The 18,376-nt window shown below is 46.9% G+C and overlaps 4 protein-coding genes across 4 annotated transcripts; 3 read left to right on the top strand and 1 right to left on the bottom strand.

The window, feature by feature from the left end:
• Positions 1–3,621: 3,621 nt before the first annotated feature.
• Positions 3,622–3,999, bottom strand: EURHEDRAFT_465596 (uncharacterized protein; the record flags this gene model as incomplete). Its single annotated transcript, XM_040785032.1, has 1 exon — positions 3,622–3,999. A coding segment is annotated over one exon (378 nt), but the record flags the coding sequence as incomplete, so codon positions are not given.
• A 2,334-nt stretch (positions 4,000–6,333) lies between these two features.
• EURHEDRAFT_381312 (uncharacterized protein) lies at positions 6,334–6,544 on the top strand (the record flags this gene model as incomplete). The annotated part of the gene is made up of 2 exons (XM_040779400.1): positions 6,334–6,345; positions 6,407–6,544. 2 exons carry the CDS (start codon positions 6,334–6,336, stop codon positions 6,542–6,544), a joined length of 150 nt encoding a protein of 49 aa, XP_040634790.1.
• Positions 6,545–7,286: 742 nt separating this feature from the next.
• Positions 7,287–10,617, top strand: EURHEDRAFT_526471 (uncharacterized protein; the record flags this gene model as incomplete). Its single annotated transcript, XM_040786989.1, has 5 exons — positions 7,287–7,515; positions 7,625–8,214; positions 8,316–9,436; positions 9,498–9,998; positions 10,056–10,617. 5 exons carry the CDS (start codon positions 7,287–7,289, stop codon positions 10,492–10,494), a joined length of 2,880 nt encoding a protein of 959 aa, XP_040634789.1. The 3' UTR covers positions 10,495–10,617.
• A 2,450-nt stretch (positions 10,618–13,067) lies between these two features.
• Positions 13,068–18,184, top strand: EURHEDRAFT_381310 (P-loop containing nucleoside triphosphate hydrolase protein; the record flags this gene model as incomplete). The annotated part of the gene is made up of 15 exons (XM_040779399.1): positions 13,068–13,292; positions 13,343–13,871; positions 13,928–14,154; positions 14,228–14,507; positions 14,563–14,796; positions 14,849–15,567; positions 15,621–15,783; positions 15,843–16,181; positions 16,233–16,356; positions 16,437–16,575; positions 16,641–17,100; positions 17,157–17,316; positions 17,369–17,452; positions 17,524–17,898; positions 17,953–18,184. The coding sequence occupies 15 exons, from the start codon at positions 13,068–13,070 to the stop codon at positions 18,182–18,184; spliced, it is 4,290 nt and encodes a 1,429-aa protein (XP_040634788.1).
• Between the last annotated feature and the right edge of the window lie 192 nt (positions 18,185–18,376).

The following is an 18,376-nucleotide window of genomic DNA, read 5'->3' as shown; positions in this document are numbered from 1 at the left end:
ATGAATATCACTATGTTCGTGCCTATGTACAATACTACGATTAGTTGCCTCGTTCGAATGAACGACCTGAAAATACAGCGGCATCCGCCAACTCCGCTTTGACTTCATTCTTGTCTCCTCCTTCCATTAGGTGTTCTGGATGCACAGACAACACAGCCTTCTCTGACGGACGTGGCTTGATCGATCCCTCCATAACCCCCATGATATAGTTCTGCGAACTCAGCATAGCCTCTCAAAAGCAGTGGTATCCAAGCGAGCAAATCGGTACGGCCAAGGAACACATGTACGGCCTATCGCTCGTAAAGATTCCAACTGCCCAATCTACCTCCGCCCTCTTCCTGAAATATGTCCGGAACAAACCGTGGATGCAAATCATTCATAACTCGGGACACTGGTCATAAAGTTCGCAATGTGTGCGTGTGATATGAAATTGTATACCAGTTTGAGCAAATACCCAATTGATGATGACGACAGTGATACAGATTCACTGGTTTTATCTCCTTTTCACATGTTTATAACATGTTTTCCTCTTACCGAAGCCGCGGTTATACTTCGTCTAGATCACTAGTCGAGAACGTGCAGTAAGGCAAACCCAGATAAAACTCCCATGAGATTGTTTAAATCCGATTGGGCATAGTGACCGTAGAACGACCATGCTACAGTGGATTTTAGCGAAGGAAAGCAATGCATAACGTAGGTGCATAGCGAACGACGCAGCATAGCGAACGCCGCACAATCCAACTTAAGTCACCACACCGAAGTTCTTTGTATAATTTCTCCACGTACAACCATGGAATCTACTAGCAGAGAAAACCGATTATTCTTTGCCCTCCAGACATTCAAAAATGGTAATCAACAAAGTGTACAATCTATTGCCAAGATCTGCAATGTCAGTGAAGCAACCTTATATGCACGACTCAAAGGCCGACAATCTCGACGCGCTTTGCCAGCCAATTCGCGAAAATTAACCGACTTAGAAGAATCAGTGCTTATTCAAGAGATAATAGACTTGGATTCACGAGCATTCCCTCCCCGGCTTCATGGTGTTGAAGATATGGCCAACTGACTGCTTACTGAACGCGACGCGCCATGCGTTGGACCACACTGGGCTTCCAACTTTGTTAAGCAACAACCACAGCTCCAGATGCGTTTTACGCGTAAGTACGACTACCAGAGAGCCAAGTGCGAAGATCCAGCTATAATTATGGATTGGTTTCGGCTCATTCAAAATATGGTGGCCAAGTACGGCATACTGGAGTCAGATATCTGGAACTTTGATGAGACTGGTTTTATGATGGGAGTAATCTCGTCTGCAATGGGTATAACAACCTCAGATGGTCGTGGAAAAGCAAAGATGATCCAGCCTGGCAATCGAGAATGGGCAACAGTCATCCAGGGGGTGAATTCTCAAGGCTCAATGATACCACCTTTTATCATTGTTGCTGGGCAATGCCATCTCTCAACTTGGTATCGTGATAGCTCCCTGCCATCTAATTGGGTCATTGGAGTCAGTGACAATGGATGGACTACAAATGAGCTTGGCCTGGAATGGATAAAACACTTTGACAAATATAGTCGACATCGTACAACAGGTGCAAAACGTCTATTGGTGCTAGATGGGCATGAGAGCCACCACTCAGCTGGTTTCGAGCACTACTGCAAAGAGAATAATATTGTGACTCTTTGCATGCCTGCTCATTCATCTCATTTGCTCCAACCACTTGATATTGGATGTTTCAGTCCACTAAAGCGTGCGTATAGCAAGGAGACTGAGAACTTGATCCGGGGGCATATCACCCATATCACTAAGATTGAGTTCTTTGAGGCATTTAAGGCCGCATTCTTTGCCTCGTTTAGTGAAAGAAATATACAGTCAGGTTTAGTCCCATATAACCCAGATACTGCGATTTCTAAGCTAGATGTCAAGTTACGCACACCAACACCTACTGGACCACCTCCTGCGATTATGGACCTTTGGATTTCTAGGACACCACAAAACCCAGTCGAGGCCACTTCGCAATCTGAGTATATTAAATCCAGAATTGCCAATCACCAAAATAGTTCACCAACCTCAATTTATGGTGCTATAGACCATATTGCGAAGAGTGTAAAGTCAGTTATGCACTCAGTGGCTCTCCTCAAGGACCGAGTTACAACACTTGAAGATGCGAATCGTACATTAAGCAAGCGCCGGAAGGGAAAGACAACACATATACAGCATGGAGGAATACTAAGTCTGCAGACTGGCAAAGGTATACTGGATCAAGGAGATATAGATCGCCAGCTAGCTGAGGAAATCCATATGAAGGATGATAGTCTGAAGCGTGTGAAACCAAGAAAACGATGTTGTGGTAGCTGTGGCAAGCCTGGACATAATGCACGCACCTGTCAAGAAGATGAAGAGGTATTTGATGGATATAATTCTGACTAGACTTAATTGATTATCTGTGTTGTGGCAAATTACGGTCGTGAACAATATCATGGTGGTGGTTAGGTGTGTTGTTCGCTATGCTGCGTCGTTCGCTATGCACCTACGTTATATGGTATGGTCTCTCTGCACATCAACTGAGAAAGATGCATACTATCCGAAAATGAATACTGTAAATGGGCGTTGTCCAGTACGCCAACTGCCAATGTCAAGGTACGTTTCACAGAACATATGAAATTCATGATATCCGACTCTAACACGCAGTAGCTTTGACTTCCAGCCCCATGCAAAGCAAATTTTACAATGCCAAAGAAAGACTTTGAACGCCGCTCCCTATTAATAGAGTTATAAGGACGGCAAGAGAGCTTACTTTCGTGCGAATCATGTCTTAGTATAATTCTGTTACCTTTGCGCTCAGTTCTCATATAGTGAAGATGATTGGGGTCAACATTGCCACTTCCATTTAGCGATTCTTTAACCTCCTAAATCACATTGACGAGCACACGAAGTTGTGCCAGCCCGGAACACGGATTCAATGTCCCCAGCGTGCTGTCAAAACAAGCCGTCCAACGGTACAAAAGGCCTTCGACGTCATTTCTTTGAGGTACATTCTCTCTTAGCGTTTAATAGAGAAACATTCTTGTAGATAATATTACGACATTCCAATTGCGAGAATGAAAATGAAAGGGTGTTTTTTTTTTTTTTTTTTTGGTCTCTCTTCCACTTCTGGTCATCCCTAGTTTACATTATATCAACAGCAAACTCACCAAAATGAAAGGTCTTGGCAAAGATTTCACTGCTGCTGTATTTGCAACTTCCCTCAGTTAGCGGCTCCCCTGACCGTGCCACTCAGTGAGTGAAGCCACAGTGGCCACGGCTAACTGAAGCCCGACGTCGATTCTAATAATTGCTCTGCTCCTACTAAATATAATAAACATAACGAACTATCTGAGAATGTAGTTTATCAATAGTATAGGTTTCCAGTCATGTTTCACAGCAATGAGTCGCTCAACATTAAGATCTATCAGTTTTAGGACAAAGATATGCCATAGGGCTACCTTATTAACGGCAATAGCATGGTAAATAAATTTTGTTGCTTTTCTATTACGATTATATATTCTTTGTTAAGGAGAGATTTATCAATGTCACAACCCTAATGAATATTTCGGACTTTTCGAGCACGAATTTATGTCCTAGCCGCGAAGACTCGCCATCGCATCATGAGCTTTAATCATGTATTTGCACTTGGATCGAAGCCAAGAACCATTCAGCTGGAGCAAGAACGGTATTGGTATACATATCATGGACAGAAATGCTGGAATCGAAGATGCCCAATGAGTCACCAGCGCTTCATACATCCTTGGCGTACATAGGGGGAAAACAGCACCCAAGATAGATCTCCAGACCGAACTGGCAGCTAGGCTAGATGCTGCAAATATAGTATACGTGTCAAGAAGATAGTTGCTCATGCTGATGAAGATATTGACTAGCCCAAGTCCAAAGAAAGCCGTCCCAATGGCACTAGCCATAAAATGGATTGACGGGGAGTTGGCCCAGGCGAACATAAAAATCCAATTGGAATTGCTATTGCGCCAACTGTTGCTGGCTGCAGCCTTTGTTCAACAATAGACGTATTATCCACATTATCCAAGCGTCGACGTGCATACAGTTTGTCATACCATGCAATATATAACCCCAATGGCCATTCCAACTAGGACAGCCAAGAATGGAAAGGTTGTAACGCTCGAGTTCCACCCACGCTCCTCATGATAGACCACAGGGAAGGCAGTGAATAACAGATATGAGATACCATACACAATGGCCAAATATGTGGAGATTAGAAGGATGACTGGTTCAACGGATAGGAGGAGCCATGATCGGACAAAGGCCATTTTGACCATTTATCCAATCAATCCTTATCAATATATATCTGTGCCTGGCGCTGATCTTATTGCAGCTCTTCGAGCTGTGTCTTGTCTATGAACCTGTAGATAGCCTGGCCTGTAGCTTAACCTGTTCGTCGATTCCTAATATATCTGTACATAACCCTGCACCCTGACACTTGTTCTGTGGCGCTAAGATAGTCCCAATTGCATAGAGATTACCATCAATCTCATCAGTCTTCCAATAATATACTGAAAGCTTTATATCTGCAGCCTTTAGTGCTGACAGCATCACCTTCTTCCAGCCAACCTTCTTTTGCGCCAGTTGTGCCCTAGATTGCTAAAGATAAGTAAATAGGGTGTTGTAAATTGCAAAGACACTATGGATATTGACCTCAGTAGTCTTTGAGAGAGAGGTTGTAAATTTAAAAAAAAAGTTGGGTAATTGATAGAAGATAGTCCAATCTGTCGCCATTTATCCCTATCTAGCTTTAGATCAGGATGGCCATTCTCAGAACAATACTCATCAAAAGTAGACTGAAACCGTTTGGCCTGCCGAAGCATGAGATATGTTGAATTCCAGCGTGTCCGGACATCTTGTATAGGAACAAGCGTAGGTTCTTGTGTTTGAGGATCCATAAAATTCACCACTGGGGGCTGTGGCGACTCATATATGACGGCTCAACACTGCAGCAATGAATGATACATCGCAAATGCTGCAGTGTTGAGCCATCATATGAGTTGTCACGGAGTACGGGCATTCACCAACAACGCAAGATGTTTGTAAACTTTGGCCTGTTTGAATATAGGGCAGGAACCCCCTTCGCACACTAGATAGCGCAGCGCTGGCAGGCCCAGCTTCTTCCTTTTTCTTCTCCATGTTAGTATTTCGATAGAGAGTCTACCAATAAATTTATATTGTTCGAGACTGTCACACTCAGGATATTTTTTTTAAATCAGGGATTCTACCAACTGAGCTTGAGCCACAGACCGATGACCTCAAGAACAGGGATGCAGAAGGAGTGGCAAAGAAGCTGCGAGAAGAAAGAGAAGATGAATCCCATGATATTGAACAGAGAATGCAAGACCTTCAGGTAAAAATCATCGAGCTGGTGCCGACTCACCCAACTGATTTTGTATAGGCCAGAGAATGAGAAAACTATCTCACATCCTCCTTCCCCCCGATTATCCCAGCGGCATAGTTGCAATTCAGACCCATCAGATCCTTGGTCTGGGATTTAGAAAGATAACAAGGAACCAAGGCGATGACATTCATGAGGAAGATTACCAAGTAGAATATGGTGATCTGCCCAACAGCTATTGCACAGTTATCGTGAATCACCAGGGAGCCTTAAAAGATGCGGACGAAGCCTAAAAGCACAAAGCCATCTGTATGCCATTTTTCATAAGCTGCTGTTCCTTCATGGTGTCATGCTGAAACTGACTCGAGCACAGTTCAACGTTGGGGTCGAACAATTCATCTCCAATTGGTGGAACACAGAGATCATACTTTCAGTACGTGATATACGCATGTACGAACTCGACCCTTTTGGTCGGGGTTGTTGTCTTGTCGCTCCCAGAGATATTCAAGCAAAGGTCCCAAATCAACGAGTATTTCCCATTTACCGGTGGTATTGGTAGGTCTGTCTTAATGTGGGTGCATTTGCTCTGGCTAACTTGCGCCTGTAAGGCATGGTCGTGTTCGCATCTCAATGGTGTTTCGGCCAATAGAATTACAAGCGCCTATAGAACTCCTAGGGTGGGAATACGGTACTCTCAAGGTTTTGCCTGAGATCAAATCAATGACTTGCCTGATTATTACAAGAAACTTGGATTGAAGCTGCGTACTTCAGTCCAGAGTGCTGAAATGAGTACTCAGCTTGACGGCCGGATTGGCCGTCAAGGCCAGCCAATTGAACTGGCGGTACAACAACGTTACTGCTATACCTGGACCAGTATTTTGAGATTATCACTTGGCTTCTACATCCTACTCATAGAGTGATGGTTGTTGATGGAATCACCATGACCAACAAGGTCTGTAAGGCACTTAACTATCCATTTACCATTAAAAGCAAATTAATCAGCTCATTCATAGCTTCGCGAGACAAAACCCAACGTCCTAACCTTCGTCGGCCGCTATGTCTTCCCCGGGGGCTACCTACCAACCATCCATATGCTCCTCGACTCCTCCACCGGGGCTCAGACGGAAACTTGGAGGTCACCTCCGCCTTGAACATCGGTCCCCATTATGGCAAGACCTTGTTTGCATGGCAAGACAACTTCCTCCGCAGCTGAAAAAGAATTGAGTTGGACTATCGCGCTGTACGCTCTGAGGCATCGGATGCAGAAGTAGAGGCGTTCCGTCGACAATGGCTGTACTATTTTATTTACTGCGAGGCAGCGTTTCGCAGAAGGCTGTTAGGGAATTACATTATTGTTGCAGCGAGAACACCAGAGCCGATGGTTAGGGATGGTGCTAGTCTTGGGAAAATGATTGAGAATTGCTCGACGAAGAGGAATAGTCATTAATCATAAATCGCACTGTGTATTAAACTTTGTGTGGTGTTAAGCCTTTTACGACTTTTGACCGTAAGACCCTTATCGTCCGCCGAACCCACCTTCCCTAGAAGATCGGCACGATCTATTGACACCGTCGGGCCGGAGATCTCTGAGTCAATCCATTCGATCTGCCAATGATCATGCATCAAGCAAGTTCTTCAGCCAGGGGAAAGTTGAAATAATGCGATAGGCAGATTATCTGAATTAGAAGCTTTCAGCTTGACGATCGTCGAAGCATCTGCCCGGACTATTGGTAGTGAAACAATATCACACAAACTTATTGAAGCATCATAGAAAAAGAAAAGATATTACTGCGCGTCCTTATTTCCTGTAAGACGAAAGTCGAATGCTAAATGTATATAAATGTCAACAGAACCGGCCTTGATAGATGAGTAGAGCTCAGCCAAACCATCACCATGCGGTTTTCCGACTACGTAGCGTCCCTGGCCTTGCTCGGGAGCACTACGGTGTCGGCCTTTGGCCGTCATTCCTCCCACCAAGGACTGTTGCAAATGTCCCCTTCCTTTGCGAAAGAGGGAGTCAGCCTATACCCTGCGCTTCACCCGGATCACGACGCCACAGATCTCAACCATCTGATCCCTGAGGTCTCGAAGCGCCTGCATTTCAGTCAAGAAGGACATCGCCGTGAGTGTTATAGACCGAGATATCATGTGACTGCCAGCTAATGTATTATTAGCTGCCCTGCATGGAGCCAAACATGCTCATCTTGAAGGAACTTTTTCACACCCCACAGTCGTTTTGGAGCACTCCAGCCATATTGACGATGTGGTCTGCACCGAGCGTCAGATTCAGGTTTTTTTCAAGACGAAAGAGGCTCTTAACACAGTGGAGCAACACTGGCAAGAGGCGACTACAGCCCAAGGATTTAACCTGATTACTTATCACATCGATTGCGGTCATCTTACCGGTGAACACCGTTCTTTCTTTCGTGCATCCCGGCCAAGGGTGGAGGGCAACTCTATCACAGTGACCACCCACCTGATTGATGAGAACGATGCGATCCATGGAGGTAATTTGGAGTGGGGAACATACCAGAAGCCGAATTTAGCAAAACGTCAGCTTGTCAAAGGACATGTTCGCGCGTCCCGGGCGCAAGAAGTGATCGTGGATGGGGAAGGTGGTAATGCAACTGTAGATATCACCAAGGATCAAGGAGCATTCAAGGAATTCTTTCCCGGATTGAACAGCTACGGCTTCACAGACGTACCCGATGAAGGAACCTATGGAGGTGGATTCTTGGATTATGATGGCTTTGAGCAGGATGACCTTGCTCGACGAGGTTTATTTTCCTGGATTATCAATGGGATCAAGGCTCTGATTGATGTAAGTGCTATTTTTTTTTTTTTTTTTTTTTTTTTTTTTTTTTTTTTTTTTGCTCGTCCACATAATGCATTGCAAGTGCTGACAGAAATCCCCTGCTATAGTTAGTTGCCTTCCAGGTTGAGGCACAAATTAGGTTGATTATCACTATCGCCAAGGCCATGATTATCATTGCAGCGACAACTGTAAAGCTCCTTCTGGTGCCTTTCGGATTCCCTTTCGATCAGGAGTATCATGCGGACATTAACTTCAATCACTATGTACCCAAGTGGATTGGTATTGGGTCCGACCCCGCCACCACGATCGCTGGTGCGGTTGCGAACTCGAACATTCCCGGTACAGTTGCTGGAGTCGAAGACGCAATCAAGAAGGGCCTCATCACGGAGGATGAGGCAATAAGCTCTGGTCTGAAGGGGAAAGACCTCAAGGACAGTCTGGAGGCGGTATATTCAAAATCTGGCGGATCATTATATCTCAACTGCGACGCCTGTGGCACCAAGGGAAGCTTTACCTTTGAAGGCAAACTTGCCTTCAGTATCGCCGACGGTCTCACTAAGGCTCAGGTCTCCTTAATCAACAATGAGGAGTTTGTGCTGGAAGCCATCTTTGGTTTAAAACTACAGGGCCGGGCTATCGGAGAAGGTGGAACAGGCGCAAACGGCAAACAGGGACTGAAAAGCACGGTATCCAAACAGATTGCCAGCATCCCTCTCAGCCCACTTTATATTCCAGGGCTACTCACTATCGGGCCGCAGGTAGTGGTAGAACCACAGGCCAGTCTCTATGCGGACGGATCTATTGACATTAAAGCTGGTCCGAGATTCACCATCTCACCCGGCAACGTGACGTTGGATGCAAAGAGCCCCGACCAGAATGTTGCTCAAGGCTGGGAGCCTCATTTTGAATTTGTCTTTGACCCGAGCGCTAGTATTGTGGTGACAGCCGATTTGGCATTGCAAGTTGGCATTGAAGTCGCTTTGGATGTGCTTACTGGAACCTACAAAACATCAGCAGGAATCTACACGGCCCCCTCAGTCTACCTTACTGCGGAGTACTCGAAGAATAAAAAGTCTGACGACACGGAAGAACTCAAAGCTTGCGACAGTGGGATAGAGCTCCGAGCTGGGGCAAAAAATCGCGTCTACAGTTCCGTTTTCGGGTTGAGGGAATGGGAGTTCAAGGAATTGGGAACAACGTTTGCAGATGTTGGTCTCGGTTGTATTCAGTAAGAGGCTTTTACCCCTTCAAATAAGAGAGAAGGACAGGGAACTAATAGATTCTTTTAGCCCCGACCGCGAACAGGTGTGGTCCTCCAAAGACGTGGAGAAGACCAAGGTGTTGGATGGGTATGGCTTCGAGACTGGCGTTGGAAAAGAGGTTAGCAAACAATTGAACGGCATGATTGCGTCCAAAAAATCGATGAATGTCACCTCACCGGACAAGATCGAGTTGGGCGACCAACATGCCACCGCGTTGAAGCACAAGGGTAAACAAGGAAACACCGAGAAGATGCCCCAGACTCATGGATTCCGAGTGGTTCAGGATGCTGAAATGACGGCCACTCTCGTCTCGGGAACGGATGGGAGAGTTTACATGAGCGACAACTCGGCCGATCACGACCTCAGCGCACCCTGGGGCGCTCTGGACGTGAAGAAGGAGCAGTTCAGCTACGACGTCTTTGGCCGCCTCATGTGGTTTAACTCCACCCGCCTCAAGAATATGGACTCAGGGATGGTGGAAATCGGCGTCGCTTCTGCCGAAAAGATGCCCATGGGTGTCAGTACTGCGTACGTTCCGTGTCCCCAGCAAATGCCAAGGCACTTTATACTTACTTGATGCAACAGTTCATTCAAGGTCATTAGGGACGAAGGTGGCAAGACCAACGATGGCAAGGAAAGCTTCGCCATGGCTCTAAATGCCAGTATGTTAGAAGATGTGAAAGATGGAAGGCCAGAGTGGCTTTGGTACCCTACCGTGTGCCGAATCCCTAATCGCGGACTTCAGCTTTTTGCATCCGAATACATCATCAACGAAAAGGGAGGAGCTGGTTCTGATGAAGGACCTAGTGAATTGAGATCAATTTATAATTATCATTATGGGTGGAGTTTCTGGAAATTAGGCCTCCCAAAATTAACAAAGGAAAAGAAGAAACACGGCTCGGGGAAGAAGAAGCATAAGGATCCCAAAAATTTTGAAAGCTGGTTTGGTGGTAAACATTCAAAAAAACAACTTAGCGCCTGTCGGACAGTGAGATTGATTTCAGGCCTCAAAAAGAAAGGCTAGGACGGTCTCGTACCGGATTTGATCAAGGATGCGGGAGAGATGGCAAAGGGAGCTGTGGGAGCTGGTAATAAAACAGTGGAAGCATTCTAATATAGATTCAGGCATGTTGAAAATATCTGGGTGGTTGAGGTATTACTTTGGTTGTTTATATTGATTTCTGGGTAGGAAGTCCATCTTTCCAGGTGCAGTCGTACCTTCTGCTGCTTTTAGTGACCTGTATTATTATTATTATGCAATCAAGTTTATTGTCCATATCGAACCCTAAAGCTATGACAGACCGTATCTCATGAACTCGAGGCTAGTAGCTAACTTTCGGCCTCTTGTTTCTATATAATCTCTAATCCTTTTCCTTGCCCCCTGCCGCCTATATGCGCAGGAATTTCGAGCACAGTGCTCTCATTGTGTTTCGGAGCAAGATGGGTGTGGCCTAGGCTGACTCTCAGCTTAGGCTACTCTCCCTGCTATCCTTCTCCTGTTCTGATTGCTTCCTCCAATACTTCCAGTTCCCACTCATCCTCCCTCTGGGCCCTTTCCTCCGTTTGCTGTAGGTATGCTCCGGGTAAAGCTACACTGGTACTGGCTAGGGACTGTAGCAGCGCCCTGATAGCTTTGGGCTCTCCTAAAAGTCGTCCTTGCGGGTGCTCCTCTCGGCAGTGGGTCTCACAACCCATCCATCTCCAGATCCCTATAGAGCTTATTTCGTTGGTGTCGCCACTTCCGGCATTCAAAGAGAAGTTGGTGTATTGTCTCTCTTGATACGCCACATGCTTGACAGGTTGCGTCTTCCTGGGCCTGGATCCAGTGTAGATATATATCCCAATGGCTGCATGTCCTGAATACAATTGAAAATAGCGGCTTGTCAGGTGCCTGGGAGCTACTGCAACTGTAGGATCTGCTTCTGTGTTGTAACAGCTTCTGTTTGGGAACTCATTGTATGGTGAATTGGCGACGTTGGGCATGTAATCTCTTGGCTATAGCATGTGCTTGGGTCACTAATGCTTGACCTGGCCCTGGCTGGGAATGTTGCAGCCTTGTCACGGCGGCTTGGGAGTCCAGCAGAATAGTGACTGGTCTCTGATCTTCCACTTTCCATGCTACCTGGAGTGCTTGAACGACTCCACGAAGCTCTGCGTCAAAGACCTCATATCCCTTGCCCAACGGGATCCCCTGGGTCTTCCAGGCTCCTCCTGGTTCTTGCCACGCAATTCTGCGCCACATCTGTGACCTGCCGTTTTCTGATCTTGAGCCGTCTGACCAGATTGTCATCCAGGAGTGAGAGAGAGATTGTGCGGCTGCTAGGGCTTCTGGACTTGGTAGCACCTCTATTCGGCCTGGGAACTGGCTACTGGCTGTCTGTATTGTGCTTTCAAAGCTCTCGGATGGGTTAGCTGGTAGGATATTGGCTAAATGTCGAGCTAGGTGTTGTCCTAGGGACCATGGGCCCCGGTTGCTGCTGTCAGCCCATCTCCGGTTCCCTGGAGTCCGTGTGACAGTCTCGAACAATATAAATTTATTGGTACTCTCTATCGAAATACTAACATGGAGAAGGAAAGAAAGAAACTGGGCTCTGCCAGCGCTGCACTATCTAGTGTGCGAAGGGGGTTCCTGCACTATATCCAAACAAGGCCAAAGTATACAAACATCTTGCGTTGTTGGTGAATGCCCGTACTCCGTGACAGTCTGCTCCCCGGGCTGGGCGTGCTGATCCCTTCTCGGAAGCTCACTGGGAGGATCTTCTTAGTCGGGTGGTTTCCCGGTAGATTGAGTAGCCGGGTAGTATATCTCAATTGTCGGGTCTCTAATGGGGCCTCTGCTGGTGCTGTGACGGCCTGGTCACGTTTGATAAGGATTGATCGGATAAGTGGTTGGCCCGAGTGACGCCTTATGTTTTATTGCCTCGGCTTTTTGCCCAGCAGGACTGAGGGCGGAAATGTAGGATGGAGCCGCCCCCGGACTAGCAAGCGATTAGGGGCCCCCTTGTTAGCCCGGGCTTGGAATTCTCTCTGACCAACTCTCACCCTATATCCATTCTTGCCGGACGTTGTTGTGGCCTAAGTTAGTTAGCCATGTAGTTACACGCCCTTCATCTATGAAGATTCATGACTACCACCTTCCGGAAGGTCTTCACAAGTTTTCAACCACATAATTTCTGATTCCTGTCTCTAATTATCAGTTTGGTTTGTTGACATGTGGTTTGTTCCTCGTCAATGACAGTTCATGGTGCTGCAGTTGTTCCAAGTATAGAGAAAGGGCTCTCATTGGTCTGTGATATTGTGATATAACTGCCTGGAAAAATGGGTCGCCAGCATGACTCACTGATTGCCAAGCCGATAATGAGGCTTTGAGTCAAACGCAGTCAGCGTGAGTCGGAACCTCAAGCTAGAGAGATCATCGACGCATCCGCCAGTCAACGCCGCGCATCCAGCAATCCAGACCCACATTGCCCTAAGCATCCGCGATCCTCTGCTTCTGCAACGCCATGCGTGATTTCCTGGACCGCTTTATAAGAGTTTATATGTTCCTGCATCTTTCAGCAATTTTGATGTTGTGCCATCTCTACAACCTCAATGGCCATGTTTCAGGCGTGGCTGCCGTGCTCCGCAGCAGACGAGGATGTCTTCGGCCCGACCATTGACGACTCCTGCCACCATGGCTTTGACTTTACTCTTTTGTTCGAGGAAATGATTTTGACCCTGTTGCCTATCATTCTCGCTTGGCTCGCGGCGCCCATCCGCGCTTGGAACCTCCGGCACGCCTCGGAGAAGGCCAATCGGTCATGGCTCTACGCCGCAAAAGAGGTATGCCAAGCATCGATTCTACCAAAAGGCGCGCACTAAATAGCATTTAGATTGCTCTCTTGTTGCATATAACGGTTCAATTGGTCATGTTGGCCATTTGGTGTCAATCTTCTACTCCAACAACGCGAGCCACCGTACCAACTGCTATCGCAGCCGTAATCACCTTCTGCTTCTTTCTCTACTTGTCCCACCTCGAGCATATTCGTTCTCTGCGCCCTTCATCAATTCTTTGTTTATTTTTCGGGCTCACCATTCCTTTCGACCTTGCACGACTTCGCACGCTTCATTTTATACCAGATAACCGACCGATCACGCTCCTGTTTGCTGTAAGTGTGGTGGATAAGGCTGTCATCCTGGTGTTTGAATCGATAGAAAAAAGGCATCTACTTAAGAAAGAATTCGAGGGAAGCGCAATCGAGACGACGGGCGGAATCATCAACCGCTGTCTCTTCTGGTGGATCAATGATTTGCTTTGGAAAGGATTGAAAACCACTCTCACAGTCGAAAGTTTGCCTGTTCTTGCCGACGACATCAGAGAAGCTTCCGATCCTCGACAGCTGGTGGAAAGATGGATTAAAGGTGCCTTCTAGCCGTTCATTTTTTCTTGGCTTCCGGGATCTAACATTCTGTTACAGCCAACAAGTACCAATCGAATGCGCTGCTATGGACCTTTGCTGCTCATTTCAAATGGGACTTCCTAGCAGGTGTTGTGCCTCGTCTCGCGTTTACTGGGTTTTGCTTCGCACAGCCTTTTCTGGTTGAACGGGTGCTTGACTTCATGACCGAGCCCGAACATGTCAATTCGGATAAATATGCTCGCGGCCTCGTTGGAGCATATGCAATCGTCTATTTTGGCCTTGCAGTATGTGAAATGACCGGCTTCATAGCTAGAGATTAAGAGGGATTACGAACCGAATCGACTAATATCATTACAGATCTCATTCGCTACCTATCACCATAAAATCGATCGAATGATAACTAAGATGCGAGGGAGCTTGGTCGCTCTGATTTTCGACAAGACACTGCGGATGAGCACCTCAGCTGTATCTGATGCATCTGCCATCACCTTGATGAGCACTGATATTGAGCGAATAGGAAGTGGTTTGAGAGATATGCATGAGATTTACTCTAACTTTACTGAGGTTGTACTCGCGCTGTGGCTGCTAGCGCGATTGCTCAAAATCGCCACAGTAGCATCTACGCTAGTTGTGATAGGTGAGCATATACCCTTACGGGAAGAGAAGGCGTGTAGCTAATGTTTCTTCAAAAGTATGCTTGGTTGCTGGCATCCCACTCGCCGTCGCTTCTGGCAATGCCCAAGGCATATGGCTGGAGGCTGTCGAAAAGCGTGTTGCAGTCACCTCCAAGGTTCTCGGTGTCATGAAAAACATTAAAATGACCGGGTTGACGGATGTCATTACAAAAAACGTTCGCAAACTACGATCGCAGGAGATCAAAGCCTCATTACCCTATCGACTTTATACTGTCTTGGTCGTAACCTTTTGTTGGTCAACACCCTTTCATTGGCAGAAAATTTGCTGACAGTGTCTTCGCAGCGTACGGCTCTTCTGCTTTGGCTCCGGTCTTCGGGTTTGGTGTCTATATCCTTCTGGCTCGTGCGCACGACGGTGCAACACTAACAAACGGCATTGCTTTCTCGGCCTTGACGCTTTTCTCGCTGCTGGACCAACCTATGATTTCATTTGTCTACGGCTCGGAAGATCTCATGGCGGTTGTGAATTGCTTCCAACGAATCCAAAAGCATCTCCTTGAGACGGAGAGGACTGACTACCGCATTAACCATGAATCCCAAGTGACAGAGCTGATTTATATTGATTCTACAGACGACGAGGGTAGTCAGCATTTGTCTAGTGCCGTCATTCGAAACTTGTCTGCGGCATGGTCAGTTGATGACGAACCAGTCATCAAGGGCTTGGACCTCAAGATCCCAGCTGAAGGGACCACCATGATTGTTGGGCCCGTTGGCAGTGGCAAATCTACCCTTTTGAAAGTGCTGTTGGGTGAAGTTCCTGAATGTACTGGATCGATCTCGACCACTTTCCGGAATGCGGCCTATTGTAGTCAGTCGCCTTGGATCACGTTTGGCACAGTCCGACAAAACATAGTTGGAGCATCTCAGCTGGACCAACGCTATTATGACCGCATTGTTCAGGCCTGCTCTTTGCAACTTGATCTTCAACAGCTTCCTTTCGGTGATCAGACCAAAGTCGGTGTACGTGGGTCACGACTTAGTGGTGGGCAGCAAATGCGCGTGGTAGGTGTTCTCCATCCTGACCTTATTATTACTCTGTCTGAAATTTGCTTCAGGCATTAGCGCGAGCTCTCTACTCGAGGCAGCCCGTTCTTCTCCTGGATGACGTCCTCACCGGTCTCGATCGGGAAACAGAGAAGTGTATTTTGGAAGCAGTTTTCGCGCAACACGGTCTCATCAAAGATATCCGTCAAACGGCAATCCTAGCGACTAATTCAGGTCTGAATGCGTTCTCTTTCTCTAGTTTCCTAATCTGAACTCAACTGACATCTCCATAGTACACCATCTTCCTTACGCAGATTTCATCATTTCTCTGAGTGAAAATGGACACATAGTTGAGCAAGGCTCTTACGACGAACTGGTCGCTGCAAAAGGCTATGTTAGTAGTCTTGCTAGCACAACTAGCATGGTCAATACCGAGAGACCTCCAGACGCAGTCTTGGACGATGAAACTTTACAAGACCTCAAACTACCAAATGACGACAAAGTTGATGACACAAGCCGACAGGTAGGGGGCTGGTCAGTCTACCTGTACTATTTCCAAAATATCGGCTGGCCCCTCTTACTACTTTTTCTCGGATGTTCCGCTTTGTTCGTCTCTGGGTTGATTTTCCCACGTACGTGACCTACCAAATCCATATCGGTCCACCGCTCACGTTGGTATCTAGAAATATGGCTTCAATGGTGGACTCGCGCCAATGAAGAGAGACCCAATGAAAACGTTGGATACTGGCTCGGTGGGTATGGCGCGCTTGGGGTCTTGACGCTGCTTGCCACGTTTCTCGCCAACTGGTACGTCGGTTCTCGCTATTTCATGACAATCAGCTAAGAAATTCCCAGGGTCTTTGGAATGATAATTGTACCCAAAACAGCTCGCCGTTTTCACGAAATTCTGCTGGGAACAACTATGAGGCAAGTTACCGCACCTTGCTTCAACCGACATCTCTAATAATTATTCAGAGCGACTACGTCGTTCCTGACATCGACCGATACAGGTGCTACGACAAACAGGTAGGAATCAGTGTTACCATTTCGTCTATCAATGCTAATGTTAGTCGTTACTTAGATTCAGCCAGGATCTGGAATTAATTGACGAGGAGCTACCTTCTTCCTTCAAACTTACACTTCACACGGTTCTGAGCTGCATCATCGAAGCGTACCTGGTCTTTGTTGGCTCGTCGTACGTGACGGTGGCGGTCATCCCATTTTGTGTTTTGGCAGTCTACTATGTGGCATGGTACTATATCCGCACATCTCGACAAATCCGTTTGCTGGAAATCGAAGCCAAGGCACCTCTATTCTCCCAGTTTCTCGAAGCATTGAGTGGCCTTTCTAGTATTCGAGCCTACGGATGGTCAGAGCACTATCGGCTGCAGAACCAGATTGCTCTGGACGCGTCCCAGCGCCCATTCTACATGCTCTACTGCATACAGAGATGGCTGAGTCTCGTTCTTGACCTCATCGTTGCGGGCATTGCAGTAGCTGTGATTGTAACTGCAACATCGATGAGAGGGAGCTCTTCGTTTAACCTGTTTGGTATTGCATTGTTCAACATTGTAATTTCAGCGCGACCTTGCAGACCCTTGTTACAGAGTGGACGGGGCTGGAAACTTCAATTGGAGCTGTGTCTCGCATCCGCTCTTACGTGCAAAATGCCAAAACAGAAAATCTAGAATCCGAGTCCGAGGTCTTACCAAGCTTCTGGCCGGCGAGAGGTGATGTTGAGATCCTCGGGGTATCTGCCTCATATGAGTAAGTGATGCGCCACCAGGAACTGGAGGAAACATCATTGACATCAAAGCAGCGCATTATCGGAGCCAGTTCTTCAAGATATTAATCTCAAGATTTGTGCCGGGGAAAAGGTCGCTCTGTGCGGTAGAACGGGCAGGTTCGTTATCCTTCGAGGCTAAACACATTATCATCCTTGCCACTCAAGCTTTAATGCTCATTTTCTCCCAGTGGCAAATCTTCGCTTGTTTCAACACTCTTACGGATTCTCGACCTCAACTCCGGTACGATCCGCATTGATGCTATAGACATTTCAAGGGCCTCCAGATCGCATGTTCGCTCGTGTCTCAATACAATTCCACAGCAGGCCTTTTTCCTGCATGGCACTGTTCGACTCAATGCCAACCCCCATGGAGATGTGCAAGATAGCGCTATTATTGATGCGCTCCAAAAGGTCAATCTCTGGTCTCACCTTGAGCCCAAGGGAGGCTTAGATGCGGATATGTCAGAGGACTTCCTTTCCCTTGGACAACAACAACTATTCTGCCTTGCCCGGGCCCTGTGCAGATCCAGCAAGATTCTCATTATGGACGAGGCCACAAGCAGGTAAGTCGTAAGTCGATGTCAAGTTCTCCAAAGCCATGCATTAACAGTCTTTAGTGTGGACTCGGAGACAGATAAGCTCATGCAGCAGATCATTCGCACCCACTTCAAAGACCAAACTATCATTGCCATTGCGCACAAGCTCGACACGGTCCTCCATTTTGATAAGATTGCGTTTATGGATCATGGAAGGGTTATTGAATTTGATACGCCAGAGTCACTCCTGTCGAGAGAAGAGTCAGCATTTAAAACCATGTTTGAGAGTTTCCGCCAGCATTTAGAAGAATAGATATTATTATTATTTAATCAAGTTTATTGTCCATACCGAGCCCTAGAGCTATGACAGACCATTATCCGTGGACTTGAGGCCGTTAGCTATCCTACAGTCTCTTATCCATATAAGTTCCTGGGGCACTAGCCCCCTTCCATACTCTTTCTGATCCTTTTCCTCGCCCCAGACCGCCTGTTTGCGCAGGGCTTT

This window comes from Aspergillus ruber (genome assembly GCF_000600275.1).
Source record: "Aspergillus ruber CBS 135680 unplaced genomic scaffold scaffold00038, whole genome shotgun sequence".
Classification (NCBI taxonomy): Eukaryota; Fungi; Ascomycota; class Eurotiomycetes; order Eurotiales; family Aspergillaceae; genus Aspergillus; species Aspergillus ruber.
The sequence above is the reverse complement of the archived record's forward strand: the minus strand, read 5'-3'. Positions and strand labels throughout refer to the sequence as shown.